The sequence below is a fragment of the Coregonus lavaretus genome, assembly GCF_964263955.1.
Source record: "Coregonus lavaretus genome assembly, chromosome: 38".
Lineage (NCBI taxonomy): Eukaryota > Metazoa > Chordata > Actinopteri > Salmoniformes > Salmonidae > Coregonus > Coregonus lavaretus.
In genome coordinates, this window is record NC_140025.1 from 1,232,037 (window position 1) to 1,259,113 (window position 27,077).

Consider the following 27,077-nt stretch of genomic DNA (forward strand, 5'->3'; position numbering starts at 1 on the left):
TCAGGCCAAAATGAAGAATTACTCAACAGAAATTGCTGGCTGTCAATAAAGGAATCGGAAAGTTAACATAATAGTAGGAATATTTTCTATGAGAGGCACCCTGAGATGCTTTGTATGTAATGTATACATGGGGTTTTGTAATTCTACTTTAGTTTTTTATATTTTTAAATAGTGCAACATATCATGCATTACCATAAAAAAAAAGCAAAAAACGAAATCAGGTAAAACAGGGTTGCGATAAGATAACCAAAGGAGAGAAATACCAGAGATAAGAGAAGACCAGATAAATACAATAATAGCAAACCTGTCATACTTTGAAGTAGTATAAAAAAAAAACATTCATACATACACATTCACACAATATATTCATATTCATATATATAAAACACCAAAAAACAGAGGACATTTTGTGGCACGCTTCCTCAGGAGTTGTGCAGACAGTGACCTTGTTGTTAGGCGGTTATTAGGAGCTGTGTTAGTGCTGTGCTGTGATTGGCTCAGAGCAGTTAGGCTATGGCAGCAGGGTTGCGCTCAGTAACGGTCCAATCGAGAGCAAACGTTCGCAAACAGGAAGAGGTACCACCCAACCTGAGCTCATCCAATAGGAACTTCTCATATACCTGTTCCGTTTGAAAACGTTTGCTCCCTTTTGGACAAAGGACCTGATTCAGAGTTGAGAAAAGTGTTCGCAACTCAGACTTTCGCTTAAATTGTCCATTGATGTCAATGGAAGACATGGGCTGCATTTACACAGGCAGTCCAATTCTGACATTTTCTTCACTAATTGGTCTTTTGACCAATCAGATCAGCTCTGAAAAATATTTGATGTGAAAAGATATGATAAGATTGGTCAAAAGACCAAGGCTTGTGTAAACGTAGCCAACGTGTGAAAATTTGAGTTGAGTGCACATATCTCAAGTCAGAACACCGCCCATAGTGAAGGAGACCCAGGTGTTGGTTTTACTCAGAATGGGGTTGGAGGTTAGGAAGTGTGTGAGGGGTGGTTGGCCGGTTCTTATGAGTAAGAGGAGTTGAGACCCTCCTTGGAGCCACCCTCCTCCACATCGTCGTCCTTTGTCTTAATGTCCTGGTACTCGTTCTGGTTGCAGGAGCTCCTCAGGTAGGCCCAGTTCGCCGACAGGATCATCAGATAGTGGATCTGTGGAGAGAGAGAGAGAGAGGGCGCAGAGAGGAGGGAGGGAGGGAGGGAGGGAGGGAGGGAGGGAGGGAGGGAAAGGAAAGTGCATAGGGTGGTGGCCAGTGAGAGGGTTAGTTAGCCAAAGCAAGCTACATGAGTAAAAGCTACACATCATGTTGACCAGTCTACCAGATGTCAAACAAGACACATTAGCATTGCTACTGTACAATGTCAGTATTTGTTGGTTAGGTTGGCTAGGTTAGTATTAGTCAATTACAGAAAACTAAGTCAGTGGGAATTCATTTTCTCCAAACAGTCACTCTATCCTAAAAGGAGAGGACAATGGTCTTGGTTTTCCTTCACATGTTATGTTTATTTTGCATAAACTAAAAAGGCACAACGTCTTTCATAACAAATATCACAAAAAGAGCCTAAACAGGCTAAAATATACTAACTTCAAGCTAGACAGTTGGCACTTGGGGGAAAGATATTAAAGTCTCATTGAAAAGAAAACTATATCCTTCGATTAGAATAACTACAGAATATTGTATTCATCTGAAGCTAGACACATCAACACAAATATTCCCTTCTTCTTACACTTGCGCTGTCCCTTTGTATTGATAATCTATCCATCCTTAATGCTATGTGCCTGCTCTATTTGAATGAACTGATAGCCTTGACTAGCGGTCCCTCAAGGAACTGTACCCCTACTGTATTGGATCAGTACTTCTAGGCACATATCCTGGCTGGACAGATTGTGAGGGACCTCAGCCATGTTCGCTAATCATGCACTCACTAGTCCCTCAATGTGGTTTAAAGGCATGTGTGGCAATAGGGCTGGAAGCAAAGGCACATACTGTAGATCTATCTGTATTGTGTTAACAGTAGTGTACATTTCTCTATATGCTACAGTACATACTCTCCTCCCCACCCTCTCTGTCTTTCTTTCTGTTCATCTTTCTTTCTTCCTTGAACTATCTTTCTTTTTCACTTTCTATAATTTCTCTCTCTTCTCTCTCTCTCTAATATGGCTCTGAGAACTTTGTGGAGCGGCGGTTGCCGTGGCTCATGAACTTGAGAACAGCATAGTTATACGTGGTGGCCATCATGTAGATCAGCTGGGAGGGAGAGATGAGAAGACAGTCTGAGAAACAAAGTCAATGACCAGGAGGCCTTTGGGAGGCCAGTGCTGTTCTTGGGTGGCATCTGGCTAGATTGTGCAGTACTGTACCTTCATTTTGCTTCACATTGCATATATCTACATCTATAAACAAAGTTAGATTGCTACAGCGCACACAATTTCAAATGGCGACAGCCCCAAAACATCACTGCTCTAGAGGAGATCTGCATGTAGGAATGGGCCAAAATACCAGCAACAGTGTGTGAAAACCTTGTGAAGACTTACAGAAAACGTTTGACCTGTGTCATTGCCAACAAAGGGTATATAACAAAGTATTGAGAAACGTTTGTTATTGACCAAATACTTATTTTCCACCATAATTTGCAAATAAATTCATTCAAAATCCTACAATGTGATTTTCTGGATTTTTTTTTCTCATTTTGTCTGTCATAGTTGACGTGTACCTATGATGAATATTACAGGCCTCTCTCATCTTTTTAAGTGGGAGAACTTGCACAATTGGTGGCTGACTCAATACTTTTTTCCCCCACTGTATGATGACATACAGGTCTAATTCTATCATCTCTGGTGCAAAATACCATATGGTCAGAGTCTTGTGAGGCATTGCTCTCCATTGGCCACAAAGCAAATGTGTGTTAGCCAGGAGCTCTTTCCTATGGCCCATGTCAGTGTGTGTCCAGCCAGAAGCTATAGGGCAGACTTACACCCTCAGGAAAACTGAGTCAGAACCATGAAGCGTGGGGGAGGGATTACCATGGCAACAGATCAGCGTGCCATGGCAACTCATGCAAATGATGCAAACATGGGGAATTCGGGATATAGGGCATCCAAAGCTTACCAATGCAATGAGGGTGGCGCCTGCTCCAGCACACGCAACAATGTACAGGTGAAAAGATAGGTAGAACTGGAAAACATGGAGACAGATCTCTGGTTAGTGATGATACTTTCTTTGATTGACATTCATAAAATATGTCTTTCCCACAATCAGCCTCTGTATAATTACAGTACAGTGATGAAGAATCTACAGCACGTGTTATATTTTTGCATTATTTCAACTTACGCTTTTGACAAATGTATAAAACGTATTTTTTGGTGAATAGGAAGGTTTATATGATATTCCTATTATATGAGGTTCATGATGGTTAATATGGCCGTCATATGATGTACAGAAAGCTTTACAGAAGGAGGAAGGGTTGCCGTTCTCACCTCACTCGTGCTACAAATGTCTCCTAGTGTAGATCCACAGGCTTTGCCAGGTGTCGCATTCCATGGAATAATACCTAGACAATCAGGAACAAGAGATATCGGTTAGGACCAACTGTAGCTTTAAGACAGGCCCTATTCAGTGCAGAGTGGTCAATCACCTCACAGCATTTGTCGTAAATATCACTTGAGTTGACCTAATGCGATAGTAAATGTTCACGCATCCTCTCATTCTGATGTATATCTGTTTATACCATCTGCCATTAAAGAGGACAGATGATGATGATGATGATGATGATGATGATGCACTGCTTGAGGGTGATGGTAATGTTGCACGGATATGGTTGACATACCATACATTCCTCTAGTCATAAACATGATATAGATGTCGATGCAGTAAATGACTTAAACACCCTATTGATATTTAAAGGCTGTGTTATCAGCATCCATAACACAGGCATAATGTTAGTAAGATACAGCCTACCACTGCCAAGTGGACGTACATCACACTCCTTGCATTAGGCCCTTATGCAGGGCTATATCCTGATATGACTCATCAATATATGGCTCATACATGGACGTGTTCTGCCGGATGCTATAGGCAGAATGGCCGTCATATGAATATGGGTCCTACTCCTAAACACATGAACCAGGTTGACATGTAATCACACGGATCAGTGTGTGTGTTACTGAGTGACACTCACCGTACTGCCTGACGTCCACACAGATGGAGTCAGGATCAGTGATGTTGGCCATGGGGGACTTCAGGGCAGCACAGGTAGTCCACATGTTGTAGAAGAGGAAGACGGGGATGGATGAGAAGCCGAAGATCCCCAGGAAGGCCAGGCCCAGGATATAGGTAAGGAACACAAACTGATGAAGAGAGAGAGGTGTTAGTGACATCATCATCATCATCATTATTGTCGTCATCATCATTATCGTCGTCATCATCATCATCATCATCATCATCATCATCATCGTCAACCTTGTCATTGAAATCTACTGCTACTGCTATACCTAACATAACACTCTACTATGTATAATTCTCCATTATTGCATTCATAGCCTTTACCATCACCTAATGACAGAGGATAATTATAACCAAGCTCGTCCTCATCTTCATCACCATATCGGCATCCACATTTTCCTGATACAAAAGTTTCATCCAATGTTAGCTTGACGACACTCAGGAGAATACAACCGTCCTCATAGCAGCCTTCCAGGCCTTAGAGGCTGACGTTACTGGACATCTGCAGCGATTACACTGATCAGCCTAGAGAGGACAAACTGTGCCAGAGTTACCCTCTGGGACAGTACGCCTAAATGCATGAGTGTGTACAGCCGTATGTGTGTGAACGTCACAGACGCAATGTGTGCGGTTGTACGTGTGAGCATGTAAGCATGCCCTTGAATGTGTGTGTGTATGTATTCATGAGTTCAATATTTTTATGTATGTGTGTGTGTGTGTTTAAGCATATTTGACCGTATTTGTGTGTGTGACCATATTGGCGGGTGTGTGTATTCATGTCTCACCGTGGCTGTGATGCAGCGGCCGCACACGGTGGTCTTGAACTGGCTCTGCAGCTCCTTCTTGACGGCGCTGGTGGTGTAGAAGCCCTCAGCCAGCAGGATGATCCCATAAACAAAGAAGAAGGAGGCGATGCCATAGATGATGTACTGCATGGTCTGGATCCTGCTCGGACAGATACAGTCAAGATAGGAATGAATGTGAAGGTAGGCACATTCATATTGAATACCTTTATAAACTGTAAAGGTTGACATATAGGTAAAGACATATAGGAGATACAACAGAGAAAATGAGTTATCTTTCTCTCACACACACACACACACACTACTTACACGATGGTGAGGGTGGCGTGATCAGTGGTGATCCGGGAGAAGTGGTTCTCCAGCATGGTCAGTGTGCCGGTCAGCGCCACGTGACCACACCCGCAGAACAGAGCCACGCCCGAGAAACAGAGGATGGTGGCCACCAGTGAGGCATAGGGCACTCCGCCCAGACACTTGATGCAGCATTCAAAGCAACCTGCGGGGGGAGACAGAGAGCACTTTGCTTAGAAGGAGCAAAGAACTACACAGTTGGTCAATGTTTTCTTTTCGAGCTACATTAGCCTATAATTCGGCCTCTTGCTACATTATAATGTAGGCATACATTGGAACTATACTATGTATGTTTTTGTCCTGGAGAGCAACCGTCACTGCTTAATTATTCATGAATTAGCGAATTCATAAATACTAAATGTGATCATTTCTGACTGAGAAAGGGATTCACTGTATGCTGTAGCCTGAAACCCTTGAGGATTAGCATTCTTGCTAACCTGTGTTGCGTAAACAATGATTTGACAGATACAACCGAGTCACATTTACAGTAAAGTTGACAGATACAGTAGTCACATTCTCTTCAAACAAAAGCCACAACATTATCTTCATCCATCTCAACCATATCTGAACCGTTTTCACTTCATCATTGCAACGTTCCCAGTTAGAATTGACACACTCAAGCACCCAGGAGTGTTAAATATTACATGTGTTCCATCTTCCTCTCTACTTCCCCTAAAAAAATTCCCTCTCCTTTGTCTTCATAGAGAAACATACACAAAGCCCTTTTAACCAATGGCATGAATAATGCACGTCTAATTCTAAACACACTACCAGTCAAAAGTTTGGACAAACCTACTCATTCAAGGGTTTTTCTTTATTTGTACAATTTTTTACATTGTAGAATAATAGTGAAGACATCAAAACTATGAAATAACATATGGAATCATGTAGTAAACAAAGAAGTGTTAAACAACTCAAAATATATTTTAAATTTGAGATTGTTCAAATAGCCACCCTTTGCCTTGATGACAGCTTTGCACACTCTTGGCATTCTCTCAACCAGCTTCACCTGGAATGCTTTTACATTTTAGTCATTTAGCAGACGCTCTTATCCAGAACGATTTACAGGAGCAATTGGAGTTAAGTGCCTTGCTCAAGGGCACATCGACAGATTTTTCACCTAGTCGGCTTGGGGATTAGAACCAGCAACCTTTCGGTTACTGGCACAACGCTCTTAACCACTAAGCTACCTGCCGCCCCGTCTTGAAGCAGTTCCCTCATATGTTGAGCACTTGTTGACTGCTTTTCCTTCACTCTGCGGTCCGACTCATCCCAAACCATCTCAATTGGGTTGAGGTCGGGGGATTGTGGAGGCCAGGTCATCTGATGCAGCACTCCATCACTCTCCTTCTTTTTTTTTTTTTTATTTATTTATTTATTTTTTTTTTTCGGGGGGAATGGATCAGCTTAATATTGCAGATATATTGTATCTTCTATCAATGTAATTGTCTGCATCACTTCCAATCCCCCATGTTTTTATTTATTTTTATATATATACTCCCCTTTATTACTTTTCAACCCCACCATCCTTTCCCTACTTGGAGTAAATTAGTGAACAACAATACCCAGGCCTCTACTTCCGGTCTATACTTACTATCTCTCCATCACTCTCCTTCTTGGTAAAATAGCCCTTACACAGCCTGGAGGTGTGTTGGGTCCTCTGTAGCTCAGCTGGTAGAGCACGGCGCTTGTAACGCCAAGGTAGTGGGTTCGATCCCCGGGACCACCCATACACAAAAATGTATGCACGCATGACTGTAAGTCGCTTTGGATAAAAGCGTCTGCTAAATGGCATATTATTATTATTATATTAATTGTACTGTTGTAAAACAAATGATAGTCCCACTAAGCCCAAACCAGATGGGATGGCGTATTGCTGCAGAATGCTGTGGTAGCCATGCTGGTTAAGTGTGCCTTGAATTCTAAATAAATCACAGACGGTGTCACCAGCAAAGCCCCCCCACACCATAATACCTCCTCCCTCATGCTTTATGGTGGGAAATACACATGCAGAGATAATCCGTTCACCCACACCGTGTCTCACAAAGACACGGCAGTTGGAACCAAAAATCTCCAATTTGGACTCCAGCCCAAAGGACACATTTCCACCGGTCTAATGTCTATTGCTCGTGTTTCTTGGCCCAAGCAGGTCTCTTCTTATTATTGGTGTCCTTTAGTAATGGTTTCTTTGCAGCAATTCGACCATGAAGGCCTGATTCACACAGTCCCCTCTGAACAGTTAATGTTGAGATGTGTCTGTTACTTGAACTCTGTGAAGCATTTATTTGGGCTGCAATTTCAGAGGCTGGTAACTCTAATGAACTTATCCTCTGCAGCAGAGGTAACTCTGGGTCTTCCATTCCTGTGGCGGTCCTCATGAAAGCCAGTTTCATCATAGCGCTTGATGGTTTTTGCGACTGCACTTGAAGAAACGTTCAAAGTTCTTGAAATGTTCCGTATTGATTAACCTTCATGTCAAAGTAATGATGGACTGTCGTTTCTCTTTGCTTATTTGAGCTGTTCTTGTCATAATATGGACTTGGTCTTTTACCAAATAGGGCTATCTTCTGTATACCCCCACTACCTTGTCACAACACAACTGATTGGCTCAAACGCATTAAGAAGGAAAAAATTTCCACAAATTAACTTTTAAGAAGGCACACCTGTTAATTGAAATGCATTCCAGGTGACTTCCTCATAAAGCTGGTTGAGAGAATGCCAAGCGTGTGCAAAGCTGTCATCAAGGCAAAGGGTGGCTATTTGAAGAATCTCAAATATAAAATATATTTTGATTTGTTTAACACTTTTTTGGTTCATGTGTTATTTCATAGTTTTGATGTCTTCACTTTTATTCTACAATGTAAAATTTTTTAAAATTAAAGAAAAACCCTGGACTGAGTAGGTGTGTCCAAACTTTTGACTGGTACTGTAAATGATTGCTACTTATTGTCAGAGCAGTGGTTTATAGGCCACAGGCACCAAACGGAAGAAAACAGACTGAAACAGGGAGGGACTACCTGGACTTGTTTTCATTTTCAGCATGTTTTCGTTTTCCGTTGCAACGCGTTTTGCTACAGTGTGTCCTAATGAATATGACCCTGATGTGTGGAACTGCTGTTAGTTAAAATCCTCCCCAGCACACAGTGGTCAGATCTCCTATTGGATGTTCATAGAACGTATACAGAATCAATGCTAACCAGTGCTAGCACCACGAGATGCTAGCGTTGACCTTTGACTTCATGCATTGCTAGACTAGATCCCTGACCAGTCCTCTGTACACAGCCCCCAGTCATACCATCTAATGGACACTGCTAGTTCAACACAGGCAGGATGAGAGAGTTATGAGGGGTATGCTATATTAAATAATACTGTGTCATATGGTGAGTCAATGGTACGCTGATATTTTGCTTTGCCTATGGCAGCTACAAAACTCCCCAAAACTCTGACTTCTATTCTATTTGTTTTGTTTCAAGACCATTAAATCTGACGTTGCCTTGACAGTGCACCGTGACAAGCTCGTAAAGAGTTATGGGCAGGGTTGTAATGAGCGACCATTGTGGAAGGCAGTGGAGCGGGTTTGGCAGTGCTATGGTTGCTGGTTCTTTAGAGAAGGAGGCAACAGCAGTGTTGTTAAGAGGGAAAAAGAGAGAAAGAACACATTGCATTGAACACAAGTGTTGAGGCTTATGTAACTGCCCGTTATAAATAGCTCCGCATTGCAAATGTGGGACGTTACTCTGGGAAGATATTGCATTCCCTTGCATGTGCCACTTTGCTGTTTCCATGACAACCCGCTCCAATTGGCATCTCTCACACTTCGTAATTACAGACCGGCAAATTTCTTCTTCAGGAGTGTTATGGCTCTTTCTTTTACAGTTATTTCTCCAAATAAACAAATCCATTCTGATTTAATGTTTTCCATTTTGGAAGCTGTAGCTATTAATTTTTTTCAATTGACAAGGCTGAAATGAATGTCGGAACAGACCCCGACCAAAAAGAAGAGGCCTATAGGCTATTCCGTTTCTATAGTGACGGGTGACAGAGTTGACTGTTAATGACATCCACATGCCAACATCAATGGCATCCCATAATATCAGCCAAAGCATTTAGTCACCCTCATTAGTGTTGCTTCCAACTGACGATTCACATGACTATGGACTTCAACATCAACTGGATATCAACAGTTTGCTACAGGCATTGAGATAGAGTGCTACAGAATCTTGTCTGCATGCTAGTCCTAATAGTAATACTTCCATACAGCACTAAGATTGGCTTATCCAGAAAACACAAAGGGTTAAACCTAAGCAGCAACTGCTGCTGAGCGAGAAGCTGAGACTCCAGGATGAGGCGTTGGTTGGTTGCATAAGAGCACGGAGACCGAGCGAGCATTGCATAATGGATCTCTATCCCATTAATGTTAATGAAATAACAAGGCAAGGCATGGATGTGGTGGGGCACTAACTACTCTAACTCCTACCATCTCAGCAGAAAACCAGGCTAAATGACGGAACGCCAAATGGGTTGGTCGATATGGGACAACTAGGTCTGGTTCCCTTGACTTGTGCCCCTAGTCAAAAGGACAAATGGAATGGTCCACTTCCATCTGAACAGACAACCATCCTGACAGAGCTCAAAAGGGATTGGTCGAAATGGGACAAACAGGTCGGGCCCCCTGAGTCTTGTGCCCCCTTGTCAAATGGAATGGTCCACTACTACTCCACTTCCTGCCTTAAACTAGGGGCCTCATCCGGTGCTAGGCTGCCTGTGGCGATGCCAGATGAGCTGAGCGTTTATCATCACAGTTAAAGTGCACTAATGGGAAACAGACAGGCATGAGCGGACGGCCGCGGCGGACTAGAACGGAAATCGATGGGCTATTCATTGGAGGTGAATTTAGGTGACAGAGCGAGGTCTAGTCCATCTTTCTCACTCTGCCCTGCTCTCTCTGGGGTGAAATATGAGAACTACAATTACAGGGCCCCAGTACAGCTATAGACAGAGGGCTCAGACCAAACACAAAGCTATATGTCTATGTGCCCAGTACAGCTATAGACAGAGGGCTCAGACCAGACACAAGGCTATGTCTAGTTCTCCACTTTCAATGATTCCCATGTTGTTTGGGTGGAATCTGACACTAGAATACAACCAACCTTAAACCCATTCAGATAGACAGAGTATGAAAAACCTACTATGGGTATATTTACGATTATAAACTGGGTGGTTTGCAGCATGAATGCTGATTGGCTGACAGCCGTGGTACACCACGGGTATGACAAAACATGTATTTTTACTGCTGTAATTATGTTAGGAACCAGTTTATAATAACAATAAGGCACCTCGGGGGTTTGTGGTGGTCAATGGTCAATATACCACGGCTAAGGGCTGTATCCAGGCACTCTGTTGCGTCGTGCATAAGAACAGCCCTTGCCAATATACCACATCCCCTCGGGCCTTATTACTTAAGTATAGCCTTTGCGTTTAGTGAAGTATGGAAGCCTATGAGGCTCAGTTGGAGAATTACAGTGGCAAAAGAGGAAACTGTCTTTCATTTGTGGCCTATTTTTCTACCAGCAGTGAGAGAATAGCTTCACAGGCCTCTAAAGGCTCTCTCACAAACCCCTTTCGGTACAGTGGTTCTGCTGTCAAGAAGTTCATCCCACTGTCTTTTGATGCCAGAGAGAGAGAGAGAAAGAGAGTAAGAGAGAGGGGGGAGATGGAGAGCAGGAGAACGATTGAGTGAGATAGACAGAAAATCAGAGAGGAAGCGAATGGGGCAGAGAGAGAGAGAAAGCAAGATGAAGAGAGAGATAGACAGAGAGAGAGAGAGGAAGCAAATGGGAGATATAGAGAGAGAGCATGTGAGATTAAGTGAGAACGAGAGAGAGTAAGCAAAGAGTATTTTTTGGCCCGGGGGCCAGTGAATAGTGGTTGCCATGGCAGCATGTTACCCACGACCCAGTTGAGCGGAGCCTGTAGCTAGCTGACTACGCCACTCCACGGCTCCTCACTTCCCTTCCCACGCGTACACAACAGAAGGGCGTGAACTCCCCTCGGGGGTCAGAGCAGAGGGTTCAGGGATGGGGACATGACTCTGAACCTCAACCTGAGCATGGTCTGAACGAGGTTCAAGCAAAGTGAGGCTGAACAGGTATACAGTAGAGGTAAATGTGGGTGGTCCAAAAGTGGTCTGAGCACTCTGTCAGCCGGTCCCAATTCTCTCTCTACGCCTTCCCTTTGGCCCTAGACATTTAGTGTTTGCAGATCTGTAAAATGGAAGCAATATAGTGGAAGCTCCACCACCACAGTGCTTGTACCTATCCAGACCCTTCAGATGTGTAAACATCAAAGGAGAAGGGGTAAGGCTGTGTGACTACGCCTACATCCAATATTATTTCGTTTTCAGTCAGGTGATTGGTTTTGGTTTTATCCCATTTGGAAAATGGGCCATCCCCAGCCAGAGGAAAAGCCACTTTAACTTTCATACATTGAGGGGTAAAAAACTAAAGCCCTGCAAAAGGACACACATCTATTTAAAATAGCTACTGTACTTGATACATTTCCAAAGGGATTTTCCCGCTCCAAATTATGAGTCATATTACGACACATTACAAAATATTACGAAACATTATGATGAAATGTTACAGTGACACAGCTTAAAGCTAATGTACAACATATTTGTCAACTCTACATTGACTAGTTTTAGCGTCAAATAAAGTCGCTTATAATGACTAGCCTTGTGAACATTTCACCGGTAGTCTGTTCTCTTGCCTCGGGCTAATCCAGTTTAGAAGCTCTGTATTCATTTTAGGATAATTTATTCTTCCTCTTGCATTGCATTGTAGGAAGATTCCCAACAGAGCTGTGTGGATCACCAATGAGAGACACATCTCCTCTCCACAGCAGGAAAAAAAAGATGGCTGCTTCAATGAGACGTTGATGAAAGAGAAACCCCATCTGTTTAAAAAGTGAATAGGCTTGGGGGGGTGAAACACAGGCACACGACATACAAATACTTTCAGCGTGTTCTGATATTTTACGCTACACTGTGTTTTTTCATGTGACAGTATGTTATATCCTTATTCTACAACTGCCAAGCACAACGATATGGACCAAATAAATATTGTGAAATCTAACTGTTTTAATGACACGACAACATGTTTCGGACTATTACTGTCGGATATCAAAGGACGGTAGAGTTAGAGGATCACGTGACATGTGACCTTCATCAAACTTCTCTGCCATACCCAGAGAACCTTTCCCCCTGACCCTAATCTGGTCTACATTCTATAGCCAAGTCCTTACCCTGGTCCAGCATTAATATGAAGGACACCGGGCAACAAGGTCAGCATCTGCCCACGCATAATTGAGTGTAATGAAGTGTACCGCTTTTAAATACCCCCTTAGCACTCGTCAACTACACTCCTATAATTTCATCAATACTTTATCCCAGCAGTGATCCCTAACCCTGTGCACTTACTGTAGCCTAAGCTCTTTAGCTGCCTGCCTGCCTGCCTGCCTGCCTGCCTGCCTCCCTGTCTCCTTGCCTGCCTGCCTGCCTGCCTGTCTCCCTGCCTGCCTCCCTACCCCCATCAGCCAGTGTACAGGTATGGGAAATCTGGGATAAACCTAGCCAGCTGTGCAGGGGACTCCCATCATACACCTATGCACACATTAATATACTCATACACATATGCACACAGAGAACTAGCTCTATGCAGTCAGGCACATGTACATGACATACAGTGTACATCATGTACAATATACACAGCTAGCACATTTGGTTCCTTGGAAGTTGTGGGAACCTACATTTTTGGTTTCCCATTGGTTCTGGGAACGAAGCCATACGTTTCCTGACCGGTAAAACTGAGAACATTCAGCCTATTCTGGGAACATACATTTTTACGTTGCAGGGAGGTTCTGAGAACGTTTTACTATGGTTACCTGAAAGTTTTCCATTAATCATGCAAACACATGTATATTTTATTGTGGCACAGCGTCAGTGAGATTTGAACCTATGATCTTCTGTTCTCTATCCATGGAATTAGTCTACTGCGCCACCAGGATGGAGCTAGTATGCCATGTCATTTTTTTAACTCAAAGCTGTTCATTTTAGTCTATTCAAACAGACCCCATTTCAAAGGAAACAAGCACTCATTAAGATCAGATGCGGCCAACACACCTGAAAATACTTAACAAGACAGAGGATAGAGAGAGTTTGTTGACGCTGAGAATAGAATGTACATATTTTTTTATAATATTCTTAGAATGTTCTTCGAATGTTTTCTTGTGGTTTTTATGGAAAGTGTTCTTAATGTTCTGAGAACATGGCTTTCAATGGAACCATGACGATGCCTGCAGAAAACGTTACGCTAAAGTACTAAAATTCCCACTAAAAAACATTGTTTCTTAACGTTCTTGGAACAATTTGAGAACATTACTTTAAATAGAACCCTGAGGAAACCTGTAGGAAACATTATACTTAAGTACTGAAATTCCTTCCTAAGAAACATGTGGTTCTCAGAACATTACAGTGAGGGAAAAAAGTATTTGATCCCCTGCTGATTTTGTACGTTTGCCCTATAATTTTAATGGTACATTTATTTGAACAGTGAGAGACAGAATAACAACAAAAAAATCCAGAAAAACGCATGTCAAAAATGTTATAAATTGATTTGCATTTTAATGAGGGAAATAAGTATTTGACCCCCTCTCAATCAGAAAGATTTCTGGCTCCCAGATGTCTTTTATACAGGTAGCGAGCTGAGATTAGGAGCACACTCTTAAAGGGAGTGCTCCTAATCTCAGCGTGTTACCTGTATAAAAGACACCTGTCCACAGAAGCAATCAATCAATCAGATTCCAAACTCTCCACCATGGCCAAGACCAAAGAGCTCTCCAAGGATGTCAGGGACAAGATTGTAGACCTACACAAGACTGGAATGGGCTACAAGACCATCGCCAAGCAGCTTGGTGAGAAGGTGACAACAGTTGGTGCGATTATTCGCAAATGGAAGAAACACAAAATAACTGTCAATCTCCCTCGGCCTGGGGCTCCATGCAAGATCTCACCTCGTGGATTTGCAATGATCATGAGAACGGTGAGGAATCAGCCCAGAACTACACGGGAGGATCTTGTCAATGATCTCAAGGCAGCTGGGACCATAGTCACCAAGAAAACAATTGGTAACACACTATGCCGTGAAGGACTGAAATCCTGCAGCGCCCGCAAGGTCCCCCTGCTCAAGAAAGCACATATACAGGCCCGTCTGAAGTTTGCCAATGAACATCTGAATGATTCAGAGGAGAACTGGGTGAAAGTGTTGTGGACCAAAATCGAGCACTTTGGCATCAACTCAACTCGCCGTGTTTGGAGGAGGAGGAATGCTGCCTATGACCCCAAGAACACCATCCCCACCGTCAAACATGGAGGTGGAAACATTATGCTTTGGGGGTGTTTTTCTGCTAAGGGGACAGGACAACTTCACCGCATCAAAGGGACGATGGACGGGGCCATGCACCGTCAAATCTTGGGTGAGAACCTCCTTCCCTCAGCCAGGGCATTGAAAATGGGTTGTGGATGGGTATTCCAGCATGACAATGACCCAAAACACACGGCCAAGGCAACAAAGTAGTGGCTCAAGAAGAAGCACATTAAGGTCCTGGAGTGGCCTAGCCAGTCTCCAGACCTTAATCCCATTGAAAATCTGTGGAGGGAGCTGAATGTTCGAGTTGCCAAACGTCAGCCTCGAAACCTTAAAGACTTGGAGAAGATCTGCAAAGAGGAGTGGGACAAAATCCCTCCTGAGATGTGTACAAACCTGGTGGCCAACTACAAGAAATGTCTGACCTCTGTGATTGCCAACAAGGGTTTTGCCACCAAGTACTAAGTCATGTTTTGTCAAATACTTATTTCCCTCATTAAAATGCAAATCAATTTATAACATTTTTGACATGCGTTTTTCTTGATTTTTTTGTTGTTATTCTGTCTCACACTGTTCAAATAAACCTACCATTAAAATTATAGACTGATCATGTCTTTGTCAGTGGGCAAACGTACAAAATCAGCAGGGGATCAAATACTTTTTTTCCCTCACTGTATGTGCTAGCTGGGCATCCTGCACCATTCTATGGTTCTCAGAATGTTATGTGAAGTTGGGGAGTCACGTACACATACAAACACAAAACTACACATAGCCTAAGCAGCTAAACACACACACACACACACACACACACACACACAAGCTTCGAGACAAGCAACACTGAACCATGCATGAGAGCACTAGCTGTTCCGGACAACTGTGTGATCACGCTCTCCATAGCCGATGTGAGTAAGACCTTTAAATAGGTTAACATTCACAAGGCCGCAGGGCCAGACGGATTGGAGCATGTGTCTTCACTGATATTTTCAACCTCTGCCTGACCCAGTCTGTTATACCCACATGTTTCAAGCAAACCACCATAGTCCCCATGCTCAAGAACGCCAAGTTAACATGTCTAAATGACTATCGCCCCTTAGCACTCACAGTTGTAGCCATGAAATGCTTTGAAAGGCTGGTCATGGCTCACATTAATACCATCATCCCAGACACCCTGGACCCACTCCAATTCGCATACCACCCCAACAGATCCACAGATGACGCAATCTCTATTGCACTCCAGACTGCCCTCTACCACTTGGACAAAAATAACACCTACGTAAGAACGCTGTTCATTGATTACAGCTCAGCGCTCAACACCATAGTGCACTTCAAGCTCATCACTAAGACAAGGACCCTGGGATTAAACACCCCTCTCTCTGCAATTGGATACTGTACTTTCTGACGGGCCGCCCCCAGGTGGTGAGGGTAGGCAACAACACATCCGCCTTGCTGACCCTCAACACAGGGGCCCAGAAGGGGTGCGTGCTTAGCCCCCTCCTGTACTCCCTGTTCACCCACGACTGCGTGGTTGCACACGACTCCAACACCATCATTCAGTTTGCTGATGACACGACGGTGGTAGACCTGATCACCAATGACAATGAGACAGCCTACAGGGAGGAGGTCAGAGACCTGGCAGTGTGGTGCCAGGACAACAACCTTTCCTTTAACGTCAGCAAGACAAAGGAGCTGATCGTGGACTACAGGAAACGGAGGGCCGAGCACACAAACCTACATGTACAGTGAGGGAAAAAAGTATTTGATCCCCTGCTGATTTTGTACGTTTGCCCACTGACAAAGACATGATCAGTCTATAATTTTAATGGTAGGTTTATTTGAACAGTGAGAGACAGAATAACAACAAAATAATCCAGAAAAACGCATGTCAAAATTTTTATGAATTGATTTGCATTTTAATGAGGGAAATAAGTATTTGACCCCTCTGCAAAACATGACTTAGTACTTGGTGGCAAAACCCTTGTTGGCAATCACAGAGGTCAGACGTTTCTTGTAGTTGGCCACCAGGTTTGCACACATCTCAGGAGGGATTTTGTCCCACTCCTCTTTGCAGATCTTCTCCAAGTCATTAAGGTTTCGAGGCTGACGTTTGGCAACTCGAACCTTCAGCTCCCTCCACAGATTTTCTATGGGATTAAGGTCTGGAGACTGGCTAGGCCACTCCAGAACCTTAATGTGCTTCTTCTTGAGCCACTCCTTTGTTGCCTTGGCCGTGTGTTTTGGGTCATTGTCATGCTGGAATACCCATCCACGACCCATTTTCAATGCCCTGGCTGAGGGAAGGAGGTTCTCATCCAAGATTTGACGGTACATGGCCCCGTCCATCGTCCCTTTGATGCGGTGAAGTTGTCCTGTCCCCTTAGCAGAAAAACACCCCCAAAGCATAATGTTTCCACCTCCATGTTTGATGGTGGGGATGATGTTCTTGGGGTCATAGGCAGCATTCCTCCTCCTCCAAACACGGTGAGTTGAGTTGATGCCAAAGAGCTCGATTTTGGTCTCATCTGACCACAACACTTTCACCCAGTTCTCCTCTGAATCATTCAGATGTTCATTGGCAAACTTCACACGGGCCTGTATATGTGCTTTCTTGAGCAGGGGGACCTTGCGGGCGCTGCAGGATTTCAGTCCTTCACGGCATAGTGTGTTACCAATTGTTTTCTTGGTGACTATGGTCCCAGCTGCCTTGAGATCATTGGACAAGATCCTCCCGTGTAGTTCTGGGCTGATTCCTCACCGTTCTCATGATCATTGCAACTCCACGAGGTGAGATCTTGCATGGAGCCCCAGGCCGAGGGAGATTGACAGTTATTTTGTGTTTCTTCCATTTGCGAATAATCGCACCAACTGTTGTCACCTTCTCACCAAGCTGCTTGGCGATGGTCTTGTAGCCCATTCCAGTCTTGTGTAGGTCTACAATCTTGTCCCTGACATCCTTGGAGAGCTCTTTGGTCTTGGCCATGGTGGAGAGTTTGGAATCTGATTGATTGATTGCTTCTGTGGACAGGTGTCTTTTATACAGGTAACAAGCTGAGATTAGGAGCACTCCCTTTAAGAGTGTGCTCCTAATCTCAGCTCGTTACCTGTATAAAAGACACCTGGGAGCCAGAAATCTTTCTGATTGAGAGGGGGTCAAATACTTATTTCCCTCATTAAAATGCAAATCAATATATAACATTTTTGACATGCGTTTTTCTGGATATTTTTGTTGTTATTCTGTCTCTCACTGTTCAAATAAACCTACCATTAAAATTATAGACTGATCATTTCTTTGTCAGTGGGCAAACGTACAAAATCAGCAGGGGATCAAATACTTTTTTCCCTCACTGTACATACTGTATTACCTCAATCAAGTTCCAAGTTTTAATGTCACATGCACAAGTACAGTGAAATGCCTTTCTTGCAAACTTAATCAAATCACCCCAACTACCTCGTACCCCAGTACACTAACTCGGTACCGGTACTCCTTGTATATTGCCTGTATATAGTATAGCGTTGTTATTGTTATTTATTGTGTTACTATTTTATTTTCTATATTTTTTTATCTATTACTTTTTATCTATAAATGTTCATACTTTTTAACTGCATTGTTGGGAAAGGGCTCGTAAGTAAGCATTTCACGGTAAAGTCTACACTTGTTGTATTCGACACGTGACAAATAAAATGCGATTCTATAATTTTTTTTTTACACACACACACGAACACTGAGCAAATTACACTCAAACTCGATGAAAGCATAGTATCATTCCTATGGTGAAACCAGAGGGGTGAGAGTGTGGTCTACCCTTGCCCTCAATCCTCAAGGTAAAGATGATGGTCCTCTGCTCTGAGACATTACATGAATGTACGGCTCAGAGGGCTCAGTGCATTGTTTGCAGCTGTGTCGCATTAATTCACCAAAATGTAAGTCTGAGCCTCCAGCCAAAGGGTCTGGTACAGTCTGAACCGGGGTGGCAATGGGATGGCTGTGGGCTTATGTAACAGACTTAGCTAATGCCCTTTCCCATGCCCCTGTCATGTGATTATGGCCATTCACATGGTCAAAAGAAGCATTTCCATTTCCACCAATGTCCTCCTCAGGTCAGAGTGAGTGGAGGGAGGTTTTCATACCTCACTGGTAAGGATGGACACTGGCTCTATGTGAAGTCCAGTCCATTTCTTACAGATGCCAATAGAATCAAAGATGGACTCCACAGAAGAGATGGGACAGGGGGCTCTCTAGCCATTCTTAGTGGTGGTTATTTCAACATGATGTTATATTGAGAAGATAGACAGATACAAGTGAATCAGAGTCACGAGAGAATGGTTTTACTAACAACTAGGGAATAACACATAGTATCATGCAGCCCATTTCCATAGAATAGATTTTCATTTAATTTTTCCACTAACACACCATATTCCTCTTTGTCTTTCGCTCCATTTCCCTCTCTTTGTAGTCACAAGGCAGAATCACATTGGCTGTCTCTCTTTATGATCCTGGATGTATTGATGTCATCGTTAACGCTGACGAGAGTTAATCGGGCACACTGAGGTTTATGGGATCTGAGTGGAGCGAGCAGATCGGGCATCAGTAGGCGATGGAAGAGGGCCAGAGAGACTGGCAGGAGGTTGGCACGGCTGGCATTGCATAGGAACAATGCATGCTGTGCCAACCTGTCACTCAAAGCTATTCATACACCCACATACAGACCATACTGTAGACAAAATGAACACAGCATACACACACTAACATGCACACATAGACACGTACAAATATACATAATTGAATTCACACAGACTAAGGAGCTGCATGTGGATACACTCCCACTAAAATATACATTTTATGCATGCATGAACACACACACACACACACACACAAACACACACACACACTCCCCAGATGGAGGCTGTGTGTGTGTGTGTGTGTGTGTGTGTGTGTGTGTGTGTGTGTGTGTGTGTGTGTGTGTGTGTGTGTGTGTGTGTGTGTGTGTGTGTGTGTGTGTGTGTATCAGAGATAGCAAGAGCAAGAGAGAAATGGTTGAAGGGCTTGGAGATGAATTGAGATAGTGGAGATGAGCGAGAGATGACAGTGGATGGGTGAGGGGGAGAGAGGGATGTAGCAGGCTGAATGAAAGAGCAATAGGATATGAAAGAGAGAGCGACAGAGTGAGAGAAATTAGGAGAGACTGGGTAGAATAAATGAACAGAGAAAAAGATAGAAAGGGGGAGAGAGAGAGAGAGAGAGAGAGAGAGAGAGAGAGAGAGAGAGAGAGAGAGAGAGAGAGAGAGAGAGAGAGAGAGAGAGAGAGAGAGAGAGAGAGAGAGAGAGAGAGAGATAATCAACATATAGCCAGCAGCATGAACATCCTGCCAAGTGAAAGCATCACTGTACAGAAAAAAAGGTTCCAAAAGGGTTATTCGGCTTTCCCCATAGGAGAACCCTTTTTGGTTCCATGTAGAACCCTCTGTAGAAAGAGTTCTACCTGCAACCAAAAATTGTTATTCAAAGGGTTCTCCTATGGGGACAGCCGAAGAACCCTTTAAGTTTCTAGATAGCACCTTTTTTTCTGAGAGACCTGCCTATGACAGCCGTGATATGAGAGAGATACCAAGCCAACACACAAAGACCTAGGAAACCTGCTCACCCCTCCCTCACCCCTCCCTCACCCCTTCTCACTCCCACCTCCGCCTCCCCCCACGTCCATCAAACAACAGGCCTCCTGAAGGGGGAGGGACCTTTAGATAGACAGGGCCTCAGCTGGACCTTTCCGGACCCTTCTGTGAGCTGAGAGCGGAATGACTGTGTGTGTGAGTGTGTATGTGTGTGTGTGTCTTGCACATGCCCTTATAGCACCTCCTTGGCTACATGTGTTGTTGTGGAGATGGCAGAACGCCACCCTAGCCACTTGGTCTGTGACATCGCGCTCGCTTACGCCGATAGGGGCGGAGTCTCATCAGGATAACAAAGACCCCTAAGTAGTCCTCCATTGATAATGTTACTGTGACTCATAATCAACATTGGTGACAATATTTCACAAAGGCGCACTCTCAACACTGTAATCACCACTGAATGTGTCTCAATCAGTACGTTTACATGCACAGTAATAATTTGCTATTAAACTGATTATGGCAGTAGGCAGATTATGCATAGTCATGTAAACACCTTACTCTGCTTATCTTAAGGTCATAATCGAAGTAAGCATACACTGATTAAAACACCTGGATTTCTGAGCAATCTTTCAAATGATTAGGACATGTAAACACCTTAATCGGAGTTCCAGCAGTGTATTTGATCTGCGCATGTGCTAGCACCAGCGGCGCGAGCTTCCCTCTTTAACGCGAGTGAAGTGAGTTCGGAACAACTGAAAGTATGCATCTTAAAGTATACTGAACAAAACTATAAACGCAATGTTCAACAGTTTCAAATATTTTACGGAGTTACAGTTCATAGAAGGAAATCAGTCAATTGAAATAAATTCATTAGGCCCTAATCTATGGATTTCACATGACTGGGCAGGGGTGCAGCCAGGGGTGGGCATGGGAGGGCATAGGCCCACCCACTGGGGAGCCAGGCCCAGCCAATCAGAATGAGTTTTTCCCCACAAAAGGGCTTTATTACAGACAGAAATACTCCTCAGCACCAATTGCACGCTCCCTCAAAACTTGAGACATCTGTGGCATTGTGTTGAGTGACAAAACTGCACATTTTAGAGTGGCCTTTTATTGTCCCCAGCACAAGGTGCACCTGTGTAATGATCATGCTGTTTAATAATAGCTTCTTGATATGCCACACCTGTCAGGTGGATGGATTATCTTGGCAAAGGGGAAATGCACACTAACAGGGATGTAAACAAATTTGTGCACAACATTTCAGAAGAATAATATTTTTGTGTGTATGGAACATTTCTGGGATCTTTTATTTCAGCTCATTAAACATGGGACCAAAGTTTATATGTTTTAAATATTTTTGTTCAGTGTAGTTTTCACAATATATGCTTCCCAAAAACAACATGGTCGCTGTGGTAGAACGTTTATTTTGCCGATGTTCTGCATTTATCAGAGTGCCATCAGGTAGCCTGATTTCAGATGTGTCCATGTAAACAGGATTATTAGGGAAATCGTTCTTCTTGCAAAGCATGTAAACGTTTTAATCGAACTATTATATTAATAATAATAATAATAATATGCCATTTAGCAGACGCTTTTATCCAAAGCGACTTACATTCATGTGTGCATACATTTTTACGTATGGTTGGCCCCGGGGATCGAACCCACTATCCTGGCGTTACAAGCGCCATGCTCTATCAATTAAGATAATCTGACTATCCACAATAATTGCATTATTGTGTGCATGTAACAGTACTCAATGTACTCAATGTAACCAGGGAATTTCACACACACCGCCTACAGTGCTACATTCCAATGGCATCCACTTTTCCTGCTGTTGGATACATGCATTGAGAATCACAGTTCAGTACAGTAGAGGGATTAGCACAAGGGAGCGTAGTGTTGCGAGTGTTCTGCCTGCGTTAAGCTTGAACGGTAGTGAGTAAATGATCTACGACTCATATATTAAACAGAACCCATCAGCGCGCCACTGTTATGCCCCATCGCCGTGGTGATGATGATGTAATCCCTCACGGTTGTGATCTGAAGATGTGGATGGCAACGCAGCGGAGAGTTATGTAAGAGAGAACATACTGTCCCCGCCCCCTCCCTCCTTTCCTGTGTGGTACAGGGTGAACAGGAGGTTTATGGCTAGCTAAATCAGTCTGACATCATAGAGAGAAAGAGAAGAGGGGAGGGAGAGAGAGAGACGGGGAGAGAAACGCAGGTGAGAGGAAGAGGAGGGAATAGGAAAGGCCAAAGGAGAGAGAGGGAGAAAGAGAGAGAAAGAGAGAGAGAATAACTATCCTGTATCATTCAATAGGGTCAGAGAGCAGTCCCTGTGCACTAGATAGTCAGGATGTAGCCGGCCTACTGTAAGAATGACTTCTGGGGTTATAATACAATCATCACACATTTGTAATAATTTCACCTCTCTCTCTCTCACAGCCTCTACTATTTTGGAGTACAATATAGCCCAACTGAAACTCCACCTAGCCTCCTCAAGGGGTTTGGCAGAAATATATGTAGGGATGCCAATTGGGTGTTCGAAATCACTGCCAATGTGAGCGGTTGAGTTTGTCTTCAGCCTGAAAGGCGGGTGTGACAGATGTCAGCAGAGATGTTTTATAGGCTACATTGTAAGGGGCTTTGATGTCAGGTCACATCTTTGATCAGATTACATTATATGAATTATGACGGATGCCTCAACTGAGGTTTTAGGCCTACAAGCATGCTTTGGTTAGATACCTCAAGGCTGCCTGGTTGCCTGAATCTACAGCTGTTACTGTGCAACGGATGCTGTTGGATCCCCAATGGAGGCGAGGCACTTGGCACATACAACACACAAGCTTCTTACATGACATGGCAGAGCTTCAACTGCTTGCCCTACTCACTATAAATCTCTTACATCTTAGAGATGCTGAGGATTATGGTGGAATGTCAACAGTTGTAGAATATACTCCAGTTGTAGATGATGAAAAAGCCAATAACACCGCCAGCCACAAAGCCCCTTCCCTCACTGTGAATGCCATCCACATCCATAACCCTAAGCAAACCATAGGATATCATGTTACATTACTTTTGTAGAGATAAGCTACATATCCTGTAGAACATTAGTTCTGCAAGTGTCATGTAAGATGATTAACCATAGGACAACTTCATAAGGAGATGTTATACAGTGTTGGGAAAGCTATTCTGAAATGTAGTTTACCAAGCTACCAATTACTTCACACTGAAGTTAAACTACACTAAAGCTACCCTTAAGAAAAATATAGTTGACTTAACTAAAGTTACTTTGAAAATGTAGTTCACTACCTCCAAACTACATTTTGATAAATTATCATATCTAAATCTTAAATGTCATAGACTACAAATTGCAAGAACAGACCACTCTGGAGTCAGATGTTAACATAATGTGTGATTTGGCCTATTAAACACAAAAGCTATGTTTTAAGTGAGAATTAGGCATGTCTGATGCTGAAAATGAAAGGACATTATTGTCTACTTCAGCCATCTTTTCTTTTCTTTTGCAGTAGTGTGTAGTTCCAGTAGTTAGCTACACTGCTATATACATGGCAAAACAGTAATTAACTACTGAAAACACTAGCAAGATTTGAATTTAGTTCAACTACCACCAAGCTACTGCAAAATCTATTTAAATTACTAGTTGAACTATGTATATTTCACTACTCCCCAACACTGATGTTATAATATTAGTAATTATAGTTAGGTCAATGTAGGCTATTTGCTGGCTATGGCAAACCCTGTGACATATTTATGTAGCATTAATGCCTACTGAATGTAAATCTCTATGTAAAACACATTCAAATGTAACAACATCTGAACAACGTATTGAAAGGATGGAGGATGGAAAGAAAGGCTTGGTGTATGTTGTACTATCTAGAACCTAAAAGGGTTCTTCGGCTGTCCCCATAGGAGAACCCTTTGAAGAACCCTTGTTGGTTCCAGGTAGAACCCTTTTGGTTAATTGGTTCCAAATAGGTCCATTTTGGGTTCCATGTAGAACCCTTTCCACAGAGGGTTCTGCATGGAACCCAAAATGGTTCTACCTGGAATCAAAAAGGGTTTTACCTGGAACCAAAAAGGGATCTCCTATGGGGACAGCCGAAGAACCCTTTTGGAAGCCTTTTTTCTAAGAGTGTAGGGTTAATGGCTAGAAACAGGAGGATGGATGGATGGATGGATGGATGGATGGATGGGATGGATGGATGGATGGATGGATGGATGGATGGATGGATGGATGAGGTGACAGGGTAAAGGAGCAGCCCTGAGGGCACAGCTTTAGCTGCTACATAGCACTGCCCCCTATGAACTGATTTAGGATCAGATTTGTGCCTTCAACTCCTGACCTCAGCCACAGGGAGGTAATATAACTAGCTGCTATTAGATTTAGTAGGCTGTAGCACCAAGGGATAGCTGTATCAAAATGATTGATTGAAATAGTGATTGTAAAATAGTGTAGCCTAATTGATGTGATGGACAATGTAGCAGTTATCTGATTAGGAGAGGTAATGACTGGACAAGGGTGTTATTTTGCCCCAGTAGCCTATATCAAAAACAAATGTAATCCCCTATATACATTCCTATACATTGGGCAAATGAGACGGCCCCACCCCCTGCTTTGCAGGTGGACAAAGGCAACGACAACCCTATATAGCAGAAACAATATTATGCGTTGCCTATAGGCTACTATTTATAATTTCTCATTCCATGAACAATGATGGTAAAAAACTGCTGTTTTTACGAGTGTTATCATGTGAAATGAGAGGACCGAGCTTAGTGTGTGTAAAGTGGATCGGGACCCCAGTTTATGTGTCGCTGATCCCTTATTCCCAGAGGGATGTGGCTTTTATCAACATCACACACGGTCAAGATACGGGCGCCACTGCGCTGCATCCTCTTATACTCGAACAAAAGACCCAAATCCTAATTTCTCTATTCCATCAACCAAAGACAAACAATGACAGTCACATTGACGACCACGTCTATGGCAAAATCCCTTTGTGAAACGGTTATTTCGCAATGATGAGATCCAATCTCGGCAGCAGTGGTCCATGCACCTGACCATTAGCCCACACCAATACGCGCAACTGAGACAAAACAATACAAAGGAGAAATACAAAGGAGACAACCCCGCCTTTGATGGGTCACGCGAGGCATTTTTCATTTGCCCATTATTGAAAAACAGGGTAATCGTGATTATACATGGCTGCAGCAAAGCAAAGCAAATTGGCATTAACTATGCTCCATAAAACCTAGCGCGCGACTTCCCCCCTCCCCTCAATCTTGGTCGCGCAAAACATGTCCAAATAAAAAGCAACGTTGATGGGACACAAAAATACAAGAATGTTATTGAATATTCTTTGTCATTTGTAAAGGGCTCATAACAAAACATATGCTCGAGCGAGCCACCGTGCAGGGTGAGAAAACACCGCAAGTAGGTTAAATCGCGCAGTAGCCTAACAGTGCGGTGGATACGCGCAAAAACGCTCCGTATCACAACGACGACCATTCCGTACCTTTGCTTTCTTCCCTCTCCTCTTGGTTTTCCTCTGCGGTAGACTCCATGACTGGCTTCGTCCCATCCATTTGGAATGTTTTCCTTTCAATACTTTTTCTTCTAGGCTTTTGGATTCTCTCTCTCTCTCTCTCTCTCTCTCTCTCTCTCTCTCTCTCTCTCTCTCTCTCTCTCTCTCTCTCTCTCTCTCTCTCTCTCTCTCTCTCTCTCTCTCTCTCTCTCTCTCTCTCTCTCTCCCTCCCTCCCTCCCTCCCTCCCTTGCAAAGCTTAGCTCCCCTGTATATACTAGGCTAAAATCCCGTTTCAAGATTCAAAGGTCTTGTCAGATTTTGCACAGATTAGTGGTCCCTAAACGATGCCAGCTAACGCTTTGGCCCTATGTCACTTGCAATCCCAATTTGGCGATGGATAAAACGTTGATCGTGGCAGATTTTTGAGCGCCCACCCTATTTTCTAGTATAGAATGAACTCCCTCACATGACCAACCCCTGCCTCCAGGCACATAGCATCCCTACACTTGTGGAAAAAAGGTTCCAACAGGGTGTCCTCATAGGATAAACCCTTTTTGGTTCCAAGTAGAACCCTTTTTGGTTCCAGGTAGAACCCTCTGTACATGGAACCCAAAAGGGTTCTTCAAAGGGTTCTCCGGACAGCCAAAGAACCCTTTAAGGTTCTATATAGCACCTCCTTTCTTTCTAAGGGTATACTGCTATATCACACAGGTGAGAGAAAGAAAGCAAGAGAAAGAGAGAGAAAAAAGGAGAGAGATACAGATAGAGAGAAGGTTACCCCTCCCAGTTGGTACTGGGGTCTATTATTAAATCAGGGTTATAGGTTACTGCACCGCTGGCTGTATCTGTTAGTACACACATGCACCATTGTGAAAACTCACAGCACTGACACAGAAAAACACACAAACGTCAACGCTCACATAGACACTTGTGCTATTGCACAGAAGTTATCACACAAACACACACACCGCCCACTCTCCATCTGGTGACTAAAGGGCTAGAAAGAGAGAGAGTGGGTGATCTACAGAGAGGGAGAAGAGGAGAGAGGGAGAAGAGGAGAGAGGGAGATAAGGAGAGAGGGAGAAGAGGAGAGAGGGAGAAGTGGAGAGAGGGAGAAGAG

At 43.4% G+C, this 27,077-nt stretch overlaps 1 protein-coding gene across 1 annotated transcript; it reads right to left on the reverse strand.

Annotated features, from left to right (window-relative positions):
- Nucleotides 1-1,015: 1,015 nt before the first annotated feature.
- Nucleotides 1,016-26,017, reverse strand: LOC311112212 (neuronal membrane glycoprotein M6-b-like; the record flags this gene model as incomplete). Its single annotated transcript, XM_084155234.1, has 7 exons — nucleotides 1,016-1,159; nucleotides 3,118-3,183; nucleotides 3,486-3,559; nucleotides 4,187-4,355; nucleotides 5,016-5,175; nucleotides 5,343-5,529; nucleotides 25,948-26,017. 7 exons carry the CDS (start codon nucleotides 26,015-26,017, stop codon nucleotides 1,016-1,018), a joined length of 870 nt encoding a protein of 289 aa, XP_084011360.1.
- Nucleotides 26,018-27,077: the final 1,060 nt, after the last annotated feature.